Genomic DNA, 13,059 nt, shown 5'->3' on the forward strand with positions numbered 1-13,059 from the left:
TGAATAAAGAATCATAAAGAAGAATTGATGTATTTGAACTATGGTGTTTGCACAGATTATTGAATATACCATGGAGCTCTGGTAGCATAGTGGTTACAAGTTGGGCTTCCAACCTCAAGGTCAGCAGTTTGAAACTACCAGCGGTTCTATGGAAGAAAGATGAGGTGTTCTGCTCCCATAAAGATTTACAGCCTCGGAAACCCTGTGCAGCGTCACTATGAGTCAGAACCGACTCCACGGTACTTAACAACAACAACCAGGAGAACAAACAAATCTTGGAAGAAGTGAAGCCATAATACTCCTTTGAAATGGCAATGATGAGACTTCATCTTATGGACTTTGGACATGTTATCAGGAGAGACCAGTTCCTGGAGAAGGACGGGTCAGTGAAAAACAGGAAGATCCTCAAAGAGATGGACTGACACCTTGGCTGCAACCAGTGCTTCATCATGTTGGACATACGGTCACTATGAGTCAGCCCAACTCCCAACAGTACCTAACAACATCATGTTGTACATACGGTCACTATGAGTCAGCCCAACTCCCAAGGGTACCTAACATCATGTTGTACATACAGTCACTATGAGTCAGCCCAACACCCAACAGTACCTAATAACAACCATCCATGGACTTTGAAAACGATATTTAAAAACCCAGTGCTGTCAAGTCAATTCCAACTCATGGAGTTCCTGGGTGACACACAGGTTAATGCACGGCTGCCAATCAAAAGATTGGTGGTTTGAGTTCACCCCAAGGTACCCTGGAAGAAAGGTCTGGCAACCTTCTTCTAAAAAATCAGCCTTTGAAAACCTTATAGAACACACTTCTGCTCAGAGACATTGGAGCCACCATAAGTCTGTCTGAAATCACGTTTGTTGAAGTGTGGAGACGTGCCATCTCAGTTGTGGGTAAGGGCGGAAGGGCCTTAGGTTAAATGCTTCTCCAGTCTGCATTGCAATCATCTTCTCTTGTTGTTTCAGGTTACACCTATCTGAGGTCAACACCCACCCCCAGCGGTAAGTACTCAAGGCTCTGGAGACCAAGTGCTCCAGTCTCCTTTGTAGGCCATAGCCAATACCCCTACCTTGAGTACAAAATTTAGGAAGCACAAAGAAGCCAGAGGGCCTAGTTGTCTCACCCCACCTCTGCATGCCATGATGGAGGCCACACAGGACAATGTAGTCCATGGTGCCCATCCCCCAGCCCACCCCCAATCTCACTCCAGACTGTTCTCCTCAGCTGCTGGGACCTCCACACTGTTCTCAGGGACCTCAATGGTGCCAGTCTCCTTCTCCAGCTCCACAGGTAGGTGACTTCTCACTCCAATGCCTTCTAGAAGCCACGGTATTTGGTTTCAAAGTTAGGACCATGGAGATGCAGAGAAAAACAATGTGAAGAATCTGGAGCTCAGTCGTGGGCATCCCTTACTCTGCCCTGAACTTCACAAGTGAAAGGATGTATCCTTCTCCTGTTTCCAGCTGTGTTAGCCAAGGACAAGTTACCTACCCTCCCAGTGCATCAGATCCTCCCCTACCAAGTAGAACATTAAGTCATAATATCATTGTTGTTGAGGTGGTTGTTGTTGTTAGGTGCCATCAAGTTGGACCTGACTCATAGCGACCCTACGCACAGCAGAACGAAACACTGCCCGTTCCTAGCCCAACCTCACAATTGTTGCCACACTTGAGCCCATTGATACTGCCACTTTCTCAATCCATCTCTCTGAGGTCTTCCTCTTTTTCTCTGACCCTTCACCTCACCAAACATGATAACTTTCTCCAGTGACTGGTCCCTCCTGACAATATGTCCCAAGTATGAGAGATGAAGTTTGGCCATCCTGGCCTCCAAGGAGCACTCTGGCTGCACTTCTTCCAACACAGATCTGTTGGTTCTTTTGGCAGCCCATGGCACTTTCAATATTCTCCTCCAACACCATAACTCAAATGCATCATTTTTTCTATGGTCTTCTTTATTCACTGCCCAACGTTTGCATGCATATGAGGTTATTGAAAATACCATGGCTTGTGTCAAGTAAACCTTAGTCCTCAAGGTGACATCTTTGCTCTTCAACACTTTAAAAAGATCTTGTGCAGCAGATTTGCCTAATGCAATACGTCATTTGATCTCTTGACTGCTGCTTTGATATGAGTGTTGATATTTGATCCAAGAAGTATAAAGTCCTTAACAACTTCAATCTTTTCTCCATTGTTAAGAATGTTGTTTATTGGTCCAGTGGTGAGGCTTGGGATGTACACAAAAACCCTCAGGAAGATACAATCATTTAAACAACCAAATGGCACATTCTGGGAGCCTGCCTCCTGGCCGCCAGCAAACAGCTTTTCTCTTTCCATGAGTCAGAGTCCTCAGCTGCTTTCTCTCTCCATGACATTATCTCTGTCATGACAAGATTTCTTATCTGCCTCCTCTGTTATAGCTACAAACCCTACCTTGATGCTCTTCACCCTGAACTTCACCATCACCAACCTGCGCTACACTGACGACATGGGTTATCCCAGATCTGCAAAGTTCAACACAACTGAAAAGGTCCTACTGCGCACGGTAAGAGCCAAGATGCCTGTCCAGCCTCACCCCTGCATGACCCCCAAGCCCCTGATTCACTTCTCTCTCCTTTCGCTTTAGCTTGCTCCTTTGTTGAAGAACACCAGCATCGGTACCCTCTACTCCAGTTGCAGCGTGAACTCACTCAGGTGAGAGGCCCAGGAGAGGAAGCTCATGTTACACCCTTCCCCCCATGCTGTACTTGCTCCCCAGCTGGTCACCTAGGGGTCAGAGTGGATACAGACGCCATATCCATGGTTCCTGTCCCCACAGGGCTCCATTCTGTCTTCCTTCTGGTCTTGTCCAAGATACAAAACTTCCCCCAGGAGTTAATGCCTTGCAGTTTTCAAAAATCATTCTGTACTGAAGAAAATATGAAACACAAATGAATTAGTCCTTGTGACATGGATGTTTCTTGGTGGTGGTGGTTATGTGCCATGGAGTCGGTTCTAACTCATAGCGATCCTGTACAGGGTTTCCGAGGCTGTAAATCTTTAGAGGAGCAGAGAGCCTCATCTTTCTCCTGCAGAACAGCTAGTAGTTTCGAACTGCTGACTTTGCGTGGTTCACAGCCCAATTCATAACCACCATGCTACCAGAGCTCCTTATGGATGTTCCTCAGCCCACAAGGGTGGTATGCCTATGGTATTGGTACGATCTTAGCATGGCCCTGCCTCATCTGGTAATGGGGTGGGACACAGATGATGGACAAGCCATGTGCCAAATTGAATCCCTGTTCACCTTCTACATCTGTTGAACATGTACAGGAGGGAGAGAGGGGAGCATCAAAAAGTTTCTGTAAAAATGGAATGAAAAGGGAAAAACAGCAATGAAGTTGCAAGCTAAGCCCTACACTGTTCAATAGACTCCTGTGAACCTGGGTGGAGACCTGGTTGGCCAGCAGTGTGGCAAGACCTGGGGACTCTTGGGCCCAGAGTCAGTGACATAGCCACAGAGGACTAGAGTGGAGAGTGAAGCAGTCAGCTGATAAGAAGAGAGGGCATATGCATAAGAACACCCACACTTGCAGATAATACCCACTTGACTTGCCTTCAATGACTGGATGATCAGAGCTCAACTAGAAGAAGAAAGAAGAGGGGGGAAAAAAGAGTAATCTGATAGAATTTGATGAACTTGACCTACACCTATGGAAGCAGTAGCTCAAAAGAGGGAACAAATCTTTACAGTAAGGATCATTCCCACCCCCTCTATACACAGAGTAGACAGGGATAGGCAACTTGGACATTGGCTACCCAAAATGGGGAGGCTTCAAAAGCAAGGAGGGACTAGCTTACAAGCTTTCAAGAGGGAATCTAGATCCAGAGGGCATGGAGGAAGGTAGAATCTCCACTGAGTAGTGTCCAATCTGTCTAGCCGGGGCTTATGAAAGGAAATGCAGACGGGTCTCTTGTAATACAATAGTGAATAATTGTTATCAGGACTGCTTGTGAGGGTTGGAAATGTAAAAGTAGACACTTTGTAGCAAGGAGGAAAATGATTAACTTTGCAGTCCAGGAGCAAAGGTCCCTGGGATCATCAATGGTGAAGAGCTTTGTGTGGGACCCTACCCAGAGAAGCAGTGATGCCAGAGATGGAGCCAGAGATGATGACATGGAGCGATAGAGCGGCTGGGAACTCTAGACCCAGAGAGGGAGAGGGGCTGTGTGCTAATAACCGGGGGTGAGGGGGGGGGCAGGCTTGCAGGATATACCCTTTGGTTGGTTGATGATGCATGGAGGGGAATGTAACCATGGCAATGAAATGAAATACGATAGGATGAATGTATAACTAATGTAAACTATCACATAAATCACAATAAAACATTTTTTTTAATGGAATGAAAAAGATAATGGAGTTGTTCCACATACTTTTTTGAATCTCCTTTGTATAAGTCCTAGATTTTGAGGTCTCTGGGTTTTTTTCCTTTTTCACTTTCAGAGTCATGGTTATTTGTTAGCAGTCTTTGAGTGACTTGAACTCAGGGAAAGCCTATGTATAATAGAACGAAACACAGCCAGGTCCTGGGTCACACTAACAACTGGCAGCAGATTTGAGCCCACCTTGTTTTGGGACCAATCCATCTCACTGAAGGTCCCCTTCCCTGTCTGGCCCAATCTTTCATCAAACATGATATCGTCCTCTAGCCACTGATTTCTCCTGATACAGTGCCCAAAGCTAGCGAGTCATACAGTGTTCTGTTACAATCTATGAGATTTTCACTGGCTCATTTCTAAAAGAAGATTATCAAGCCTTTTAGCTCTGCTGAAACCTATTCACCATGGGTAACCCCAGTGGTATTTGAAATACCAGTGGCATAGCTTCCAGAATCATTTCACCTTTTTGTTATTGTTGATGTTGGTACATGTTCTCAAGTTGGTTCTGACACATGGTAACCCTGTATAGTTTTTGAGGAGCAGCTGGCAAGTTTGAACCACCAACCTTGCGGTTCAAATCGACCTTGTGGTCCAGTGCATTATCCTGATGGGCCACACAAGGACTCTACCTGCTAAGGAATGGTATTTCAGTTTTGTGGCTTTTCTCAGATATTATCTTTTTTTTTTTTTTTTAAGCTTTTGTTGCGAATTGAGTGATAGTTTACATGGGAGAACATCAGTTTTACATTCATCCTATTGTTATTTTGTTTGACTGCAATGATTATAATGCATCATCATTTAATTGTATTTGTTTCTATTCCCTCTGTTGTTGTTGTTTTGATTAACACAAAAACACTCAGGAACATATAATCATTTACACAACCACAGGGCACAAGCCTGCCTCCTGGATGCCAGAACACAGCCTTTCTCTTTCCATGAGTCTAGAGTCCTCAGCTACTCTATATCTCCATGTCCTCATCTCTGCATCCATCTCTGGTGTCTCTGCTTCTCTGGATAAGATCCCACATTCCACTCATGATCTTTTCCCTTGATGGTCCTAGGGTCTTCTGTTTCTGGACTGTAAGATTAACTACTCCCCCCTTTATGTTACAAAACTTCTACCTTTACAGTTGTGACAGTCGCAATTAGTCATAATAACAATTGCTCACTGTTGAGTCAAAAGATTCCTATCCCCGTCTCCTTTCACCAGACCCATCTAGACAAGATGACAAGTATTCAGTGGGGACTCTACCTTCCCCCAAACACTCTGAAACTAAACTCCCTCTTGAAAACTTGTAAGCCAGATATTATCATTCTTGCAATTTCCCTTCATCATCAGTCCTTCATATGACCTCCCTTCCCAGGCCCAAGAAGGATGGAACAGCTACCAGAGTGGATGCCATCTGCACCTACCACTCTGATCCAGCAAACCCTGGGCTGGACAAAGAACAACTGTACTGGGAGCTGAGCCATGAGACCCACGGTGTCACCCAGCTGGGTCACTACACCCTGGACAGGGACAGCCTTTTTGTCAATGGTGAGCAGCAATGAAGCAGCCCAGGGCTCCTCCGGCTTCTCTCTGGGTCTCAATCCAGCCTATGAACTCTGAGCTTATACATGCATCCTGGGTCTTCTGACCTCTTTGGTAGACGAAGGTTTAAGCTTCTCCCAGATTGACCTGCATCTTTTCCTTCATGAGGAAGTATACATTTCTGGGCTCTGGGTGGTGCAAACAGTTAAGCTCTCCACAGCTAATTGAAAAGCCAGTGGTTCGAATCCACCCCGAGGTGCCTCAGAAAGAGCCCTGGAGATCTAATTATGAAAAATCAGACATTGAAAGCTGTATGGAACACAGTTCTACTCTGGCACGCATGGGGTCACCACGATTTAATGTTGAGTCGACACCAACTAGGGGGAAAAAAAATCATAGGGATTGGAAAGTCACAGAAGTGGGAGTGGGGGTGAGCCACAGGTAACACGATGTAGGAACTTGCCTGAGCGCCAATCACATTCCCTGGGGACTTGGAGAGTCCTCTATAAATTTGACGTATATGAGTAGGCCAGAGAAACCCAGTGCATCCCAGATTCCTGCCACTTCTCATCCTTACACCTCTTCACCCCTCTCTCTGCAGGTTACACTCATTGGGCCCTCACCTCCACCCCAAACAGTGAGTAAATGGGCCCTGGTCAAGCGATCTGCCCAAAGCCCCCAGGGAGGACCGCGGCCAGGGATGCCCCTGTCTTTCCTCCCTACTGGTTCAGCAAAACCCCAGCACAGGGATGAGGCCGGCAAGAAAAACACTGTAAGGGCTTATGATGGGCCCCTCCTTGGCTGGGGGGCACCTTTCCCCCAACATACCTGTGTTTTCTTCTCAGCTCCCGTCTCCCCAGCAGCCTCTACAGACCTGGCCCCCAGCCCCACAGGTAGGAGTTTCCGCATGCGCAGTGGGAGGCGTGGGGAATGAGCACCCTTCATTCGCTCCTGCACCAAATACTTCTGAACACTGGCTGGGTAAAGGCCCTGGTGAGGTAGCAGTGAGGCAGGGGTGGCTCAGTGCTCCTCCTTCCACGCAGGACGCCTGGGTTCCATTCCCCGGCCAACGCTCCTTTCGCATAGCCACACCCATGTGTCAGTGGTGGTTAGCATGCTGCTACAGAGCCCTGGTGTGGCGCTGTGGGTTAATACGCCAGACTACAAAGTCGTTTGAACTGCAAGGTCAGCGGTTCAAGCTCACCAGCTGCTCCTTGGAAACCCTATACAGGGTCGCTATGGGTTGTAACCGACTCGACGGCACTTAACAACAACAACATGAGGCTGAACTGGACACTGTTTTGGCCAGTTGTACATCATTCTGTTGTACATGGGGTCGCTATGAGTTGGAACCAATTCAATGGTAGCTAATAACAATAGCATGAGGCCAAACAGGTTTCAACAGAGCTAGAAAACAGCCTGTGGATGACAAGGGTCTGGTCCACAATCCAACATGGGGATGACACAGGCCAGGGCAGTATTCCATTCTGTTGTGCATCAAGTCAGGGTCAACTCGGTAGCAGTTAGCAACAACAACAACAATGCAGACCACCGTAACAGAATGCCTGTGATGGTCTCATTGCAAGGAAAACCACGAATAAACGTAACTGTACACATTAGGATTGTGTTGCAATCGGCACCATATACAGGATCCCTATGAGTTGGAAGCTACTCAAAGACTTAACAACAACAATGTGGGACAAACTACTGAACTCTCTTTGTCTGGTTTCCACATCTGCAAAATGGGCATAATAATACTACCTCCATCCAAAAGATTTGCCTCACAGCTTAACTAATGTAAAATTCAAGTCAAACACTTATACCACGACCTGCAATATGTTTCTTTAAACAAAATCAGTAAGTAAAGTGGGTGACCCAGAACCAATCTAGGCCCAACACTCAGGTAAGAAGGAAGTCTATCTGGAATCTTAGCTGATCAGAGAGATTGTGCAACATTTGCTTTTTTCTGCTTGCCCATCTGTTGACTTCCATAGTACAATTTTACATATGTCTCCGCAGTGGCCCTGGAGTCTGGGTTGAGTTCTCCTCCCTGCTGAAACTCCCCATTCACCTTTGGGATGCCTCAAGCTCGGATTCTCTCTCTCTCTCTCTCTCTCTCTCTCTCTCTCACCCTCTCTGCAGCTACTGGGCCTGCTTTGATACCCTTCACCCTCAACTTCACCATCACGAACCACCACTACAAGGAAGACATGTATCCCCCTGGCTCCTTGAAGTACAACACCACAGAGAAGACCCTACAGAACCTGGTGAGAGCCCCCGTCCATATTGCTCCATCCCCACCCACGGAGGGCAAGTCTGGCCCACAGACACCGCCCCACCCACCTCCATGCTGCCACATGCGCTGATACTATGAGAGTGGTGGTGTGCCGCCCTGCATAGGGTTTCCAAGGATGTACTTCTTTACCGGAACAGAAAGCCTCATCTTTCTCCCATGGAAAAGCTGGTAGTTTCGAATTGCTGACCTCTAGGTTAGCAGCTGATAACCACTACATGTCTTATACAAGCTACCTGTGCACTGGAGCCAGTCCCGCCCACTGACGCCAGTTCCGCCCACTGTGCGCTGGACTGCAAAGTCGCTTTGAACCTCAAAGTCACTTTGAACCAAAGTTGGCCGTTCAGATCCCCAGCTGCTCCTCGGAAACCCTATACAGGGTCACTATGAGTCGGAACCAACTCAAAGGCACTTAACCAACAAGTCTTCTATGTCCTGGTGTGGCGCTATGGGTTAATACGCTGGACTGCATAGTCGGTTTGAACTGCAAGGTCGACAGTTCAAGCTCACCAGTCGCTCCTTGGAAACCCTGTACAGGGTCGCTATGGATCAAAACCGACTCCACGGCACTTAACAACAGTCTTGTATGTAGCGCTGTGGGATAAAGCACTGGACCACAAAGTCGGCTTGAACAACAAGATCGACGGTTCAAACTCACCAGCCGTTCTTTGCAAACCCTATACAGGGTGGCTATGAATCGGAATTGACTAGATAGTAGTTAACAACAGGTCTTGTACAAGCTATGTCTGCTCACCAAAGCCAACCCCAACCCCGTCCACTGACACCGCTCCATCCACCTCCACGCTGCCTTATTCCCTAATGCTAGTCTTACTCAAAGGAGCTCTGGTAGCGTAGTGGTTACGAGTTGGGCTGCCAACCTCAAGGTTAGCAGTTCGAAACTGCTGGGAGAAAGATGAGGTGTTCTGCTCCCGTAAAGATGTACAGCCTCGGAAACCCTGTGCAGGGTCACTATGAGTTGGAACTGACTCCACCGTACGTAACAACAACAAGTCTTACTCAGGTGTGGCACTATATGATAAGCACTGGATTGCTAACACAAGGTCAGTGGTTCAAACCTACGAATCACTCCTTGGAAACACTATACAGGGTTGTTATGAGTGGGAACCAGCTTGACCTTGGGGTACTTAACAACAGTCTCGTACAGGAAAGGTGGTGACTCCATATGATAACAACTGAACTGTGGACCACAATGTACGTGGTTCGATCCTGTCCGCCAGCTCTGTAGGAGAAAGATGCTTTCTACTCCCGCAAAGATTTTAAAAGCCTCGGAAACCCTATACAGCGTCACTCCGAGTTGGAAAGACTCATCGGCACTTATATCGCATACATGTATGCACGTCGTCTGCGCACTGACGCCACTCTCGCTCACTGACGCCAGTCACGCCCACTGACGCCAGCCCCGCCCACTGACGCCAGACGCCCTGCCACATGGGCTGAAGTACAAGTTTTGTCTGCGCATAGACAGCTGCCCAGCTCACCTACGCCTTGCCTTTCGCGCCAACTGAAGCTGACCTCACCCACCATTCACATTGATACTGGTCCCCTTCAACACAAAAATCTTCACTCGCCTGATCCCTGCCCTGCTTTTGCCTCCTCAGGCCCCCATACTAACCTCCCTCTCTCTCTTGGCTAGCTTGAATCTTTGTTCAAGAATACCAGTGTCCGCCCCCTATTCTCTGGCTGCAGACTGCCTTCACTCAGGTGAGCCCTCCTTATAGAATGACCAGGTCTGCCCAAGTGCTCCCAGGCCCCAGGAGTCTGGATTTCCTTCTTCTTAACCTGCCTGATACAATGTCAGCAGAGGTGGAATTCAGGAGGGGCCTACTCCACAACCCCAGAGCTTTGCAGAACGTGTCAGCAGGGCTGGCTCCTCCTTGCTCACCCTCTGAACTCCATCCTCTACCTCCTCTGACCTGGGAAGAGCATTTCCTGTAGGTGTTAAATTCTGCTCCCAGAGATTCTGACTAGACAAAGGCGCATTCTCTATTTGCTTGAATCCCAAATTCCTGCTAGTTGCCTGTGAGTTCTCCTCCAAGAAACCCCCCAAGGTTTCAGCATTTCAATTTAATAAAAGTTCTACACCCTCAACACTGCTCTCAGTCCCAGGCTGACCAGCAGTCGGTATCCTCAAAGAATCTAAAACTGAATTCTAAACTCTGTACCAGGCTTTTCATCACCTCTGACCCCTTCTGATCCTGACCTCAACAGTCTCAGGACCACTTGTGGGAAACTCATGTCATCTCCTCATCTTACCTCCCCAGGCCCGAGAAAAATGGAGAAGCCACCGGAGTGGATGCCATCTGCACCTACCGCCCTGACCCTGAAAGCTCTGGCCTGGACAGAGAGTGGCTTTACTGGGAGCTGAACCAGCTAACCAGTGGGGTCACCCATCTGGGCCCCTACACCCTGGACCCAAACAGTCTCTATGTCAATGGTGAGGGGATCCCATCTCTTCTGTCTGCATCATTTCCTTTCTCATTTCTCTTCCGTCCTTCATCCTTTCCCCTCCTCCTCTGCAGGTTACACTCACCAGACCTTGACCACCACCCCCAGCAGTGAGTATTCTGAGGTTTCAGAAATCTTGGCAACCCTTGTGAGCCACGTATACTTGCACCTGCACCTAGGAGTGAGTGGGAAAGGCTCACTGTCTCCACTCCCCACCCTGCCCTACACTTCCTCCAACTTCCTGGAGCAAGGACCTATGTGCACACAAGCCCCAGACTTGCACATCCCTTTCCTGATAACTCTCAGATGATGGGGTCCCCACTCCAAGCACTGTGTGGTTATTTTTTCTTCCCAGCTACTGTGGTGGACACATTTTCTCAAGGGATACCAACTCCTTTCTCCAGTTCCACAGGTAGGAATTTGCCTTACTGAAGATGCTCCTACAGTTCTTGTTGGGTTCTGACCAAAGGAAGAGGGATTGTTGTTGTAAAGTGCCATCAAGTTGGTTCTAATTCATAGCAACCCATATAGGGTGTCCCAAGGAGCAGCTGGTGAGTTTGAACTGCCAACCTTGTGGTTGAAGCTAGTCTTGTGGTGCAGTGCTTTATCCCACAGCGCCACACCAGGACAATTCTCAGGGAAATCCAAGACAATTCCTGATGGGTCTCATCATAGTTCATCCTCCCAACCCCAGTGTTTACTATCCTAACTTGTATCCGTCCAGTCGTCAGATCACCTTCCCACCCCTGTTATTGTGAGCTTGCAAAAAAAATAACATGACACCAAAACATCCTTCCACAACCCTCTTACTCAGTTAGGGTCAATAATTTGTCACAATGGCCACACAGAACTCAAACACCATATTCAGAGTTATAAAGCTTATTAGGGAAGTTAATAGGTTACAATCTGGGATCAGAAATTATCAGAACAGACTTGTTTCAGTCAGTTGCTGATAAATATCCAAAGGACACACCACTCTACCATAAGCCTCAGCCTGGAGCACCGGAATCTAGCTGTGACTTAAGTATCTGGAGGCATTCCACTCTATAAGCCGGTTTCCTGCCCAGAGTCACTCAGCTTTACTTGCCTCATGGGCTGGGAAGCCCACTGTTGTGGCTTGCGCTCTGGTTCATGGTTCTGCTGCTGCCACTTCCTTGCCATTCCTCCAATTCCATAATTTTCTATGCCTGAGTCGAGAAGGTCCAATGCGTAGGGATATCAGGGTCTGGAAGACGTGCTTCAGTCTTCTTTGACGGTATTGAGATTCCCCCTCCAGCTTCTGAGATAGTTCATTTTCTACCCATGCTGGAGTTTCAGGGTCTTACAATTCCAGTTGACTCTGTTAACATCCACAGCTGACTCATGGCATCCTATCTGCATCTTCTCCCACCTTCTCGTACCCATACTTACCAGGAAAAGTGGTTTGGTGGAAGTTACTAAGGCTAGAAGACACATATAAAATATTCAGTAAACCACAGGACCACTAAATCAGTTCTGACTCAGTGACCTCAGAGGACGGATTACGATTTTCAAGGCTGTCATTTTTATGGAAGCAGACTGCCACATCTTCCTCCCAGAGCTGGTGATGGGTTCAAACCTCTGACCTTTAGCTTAGCAGCCGAGCACTTAACCAGTGTATCACTAGGGCTCCTTCCCTAACCCCTAGAAGCATGACCCAGTCACTGAGACTGTGGCCAGTTTCCCAGAAACCAACTCAGTAAAGTATCCATTCCCCAGTTGACCCATTTAACCAGTTTGACAACAGTTTGTTTTAAGGAATTTTCTTCTTGAATTTATTGACTAGGTAAGACTTTTTCTTCTTACTTTACGAATCTGTTCTTTGTGGATATACTTATTCTGGTTGACGACATCCAATGAACATATAGTTGTTATTTTCTTGTTAAGTGCCATCCAATCAGTTCTGACTCATAGCGACTCTGTATAGGGTTTCCGAGGAGTGACTGGTGAGTTTGAACCACTGACGTTGTGGTTCAAACTGATATTGCAGTCCAGTGCTTACCCTATAGCACCACACCAGGACTCCAGTTGTTATTTTAGCAGCATATTAAGGAATGTCCAATTTGTCAAAATCTAGGGGCTATAGGGTCACTTCAGTATTTCGTGAATAATTGATATTCCTAACATTTTATTATAATTCTCAAAAAATAACAGAAACATTGAAAGAGTAGTACATCTCTCAATAAATAATTGTTGACATTTTTTTCTTATTTGCTTTTTGTACTAGATAGTTCTGCTATAATGGTACATATGTGCTTCTAAAAATCACTGTTGCTTGTAAACAACTCATAGCGACCCTGTATAGGGTTTCCAAGGAG

At 47.1% G+C, this 13,059-nt stretch overlaps 1 protein-coding gene across 1 annotated transcript in view; it reads left to right on the forward strand.

Moving 5' to 3' along the window:
* MUC16 (mucin 16, cell surface associated) overlaps positions 1-13,059 on the forward strand; it is a 179,502-nt gene that overhangs the window by 63,793 nt on the left and 102,650 nt on the right. Inside the window, exons 8-18 of the mRNA XM_006877563.1 lie at positions 981-1,016; positions 1,240-1,305; positions 2,435-2,559; positions 2,641-2,708; positions 5,798-5,970; positions 6,566-6,601; positions 6,810-6,857; positions 8,107-8,231; positions 9,912-9,979; positions 10,540-10,712; positions 10,798-10,833. Of these exons, the coding sequence (XP_006877625.1) occupies positions 981-1,016; positions 1,240-1,305; positions 2,435-2,559; positions 2,641-2,708; positions 5,798-5,970; positions 6,566-6,601; positions 6,810-6,857; positions 8,107-8,231; positions 9,912-9,979; positions 10,540-10,712; positions 10,798-10,833 (954 nt within the window). The remainder of the gene's footprint in view (positions 1-980; positions 1,017-1,239; positions 1,306-2,434; positions 2,560-2,640; positions 2,709-5,797; positions 5,971-6,565; positions 6,602-6,809; positions 6,858-8,106; positions 8,232-9,911; positions 9,980-10,539; positions 10,713-10,797; positions 10,834-13,059) is intronic.

This window comes from Chrysochloris asiatica, unplaced genomic scaffold (genome assembly GCF_000296735.1).
Source record: "Chrysochloris asiatica unplaced genomic scaffold, ChrAsi1.0 scaffold00530, whole genome shotgun sequence".
NCBI lineage: Eukaryota > Metazoa > Chordata > Mammalia > Afrosoricida > Chrysochloridae > Chrysochloris > Chrysochloris asiatica.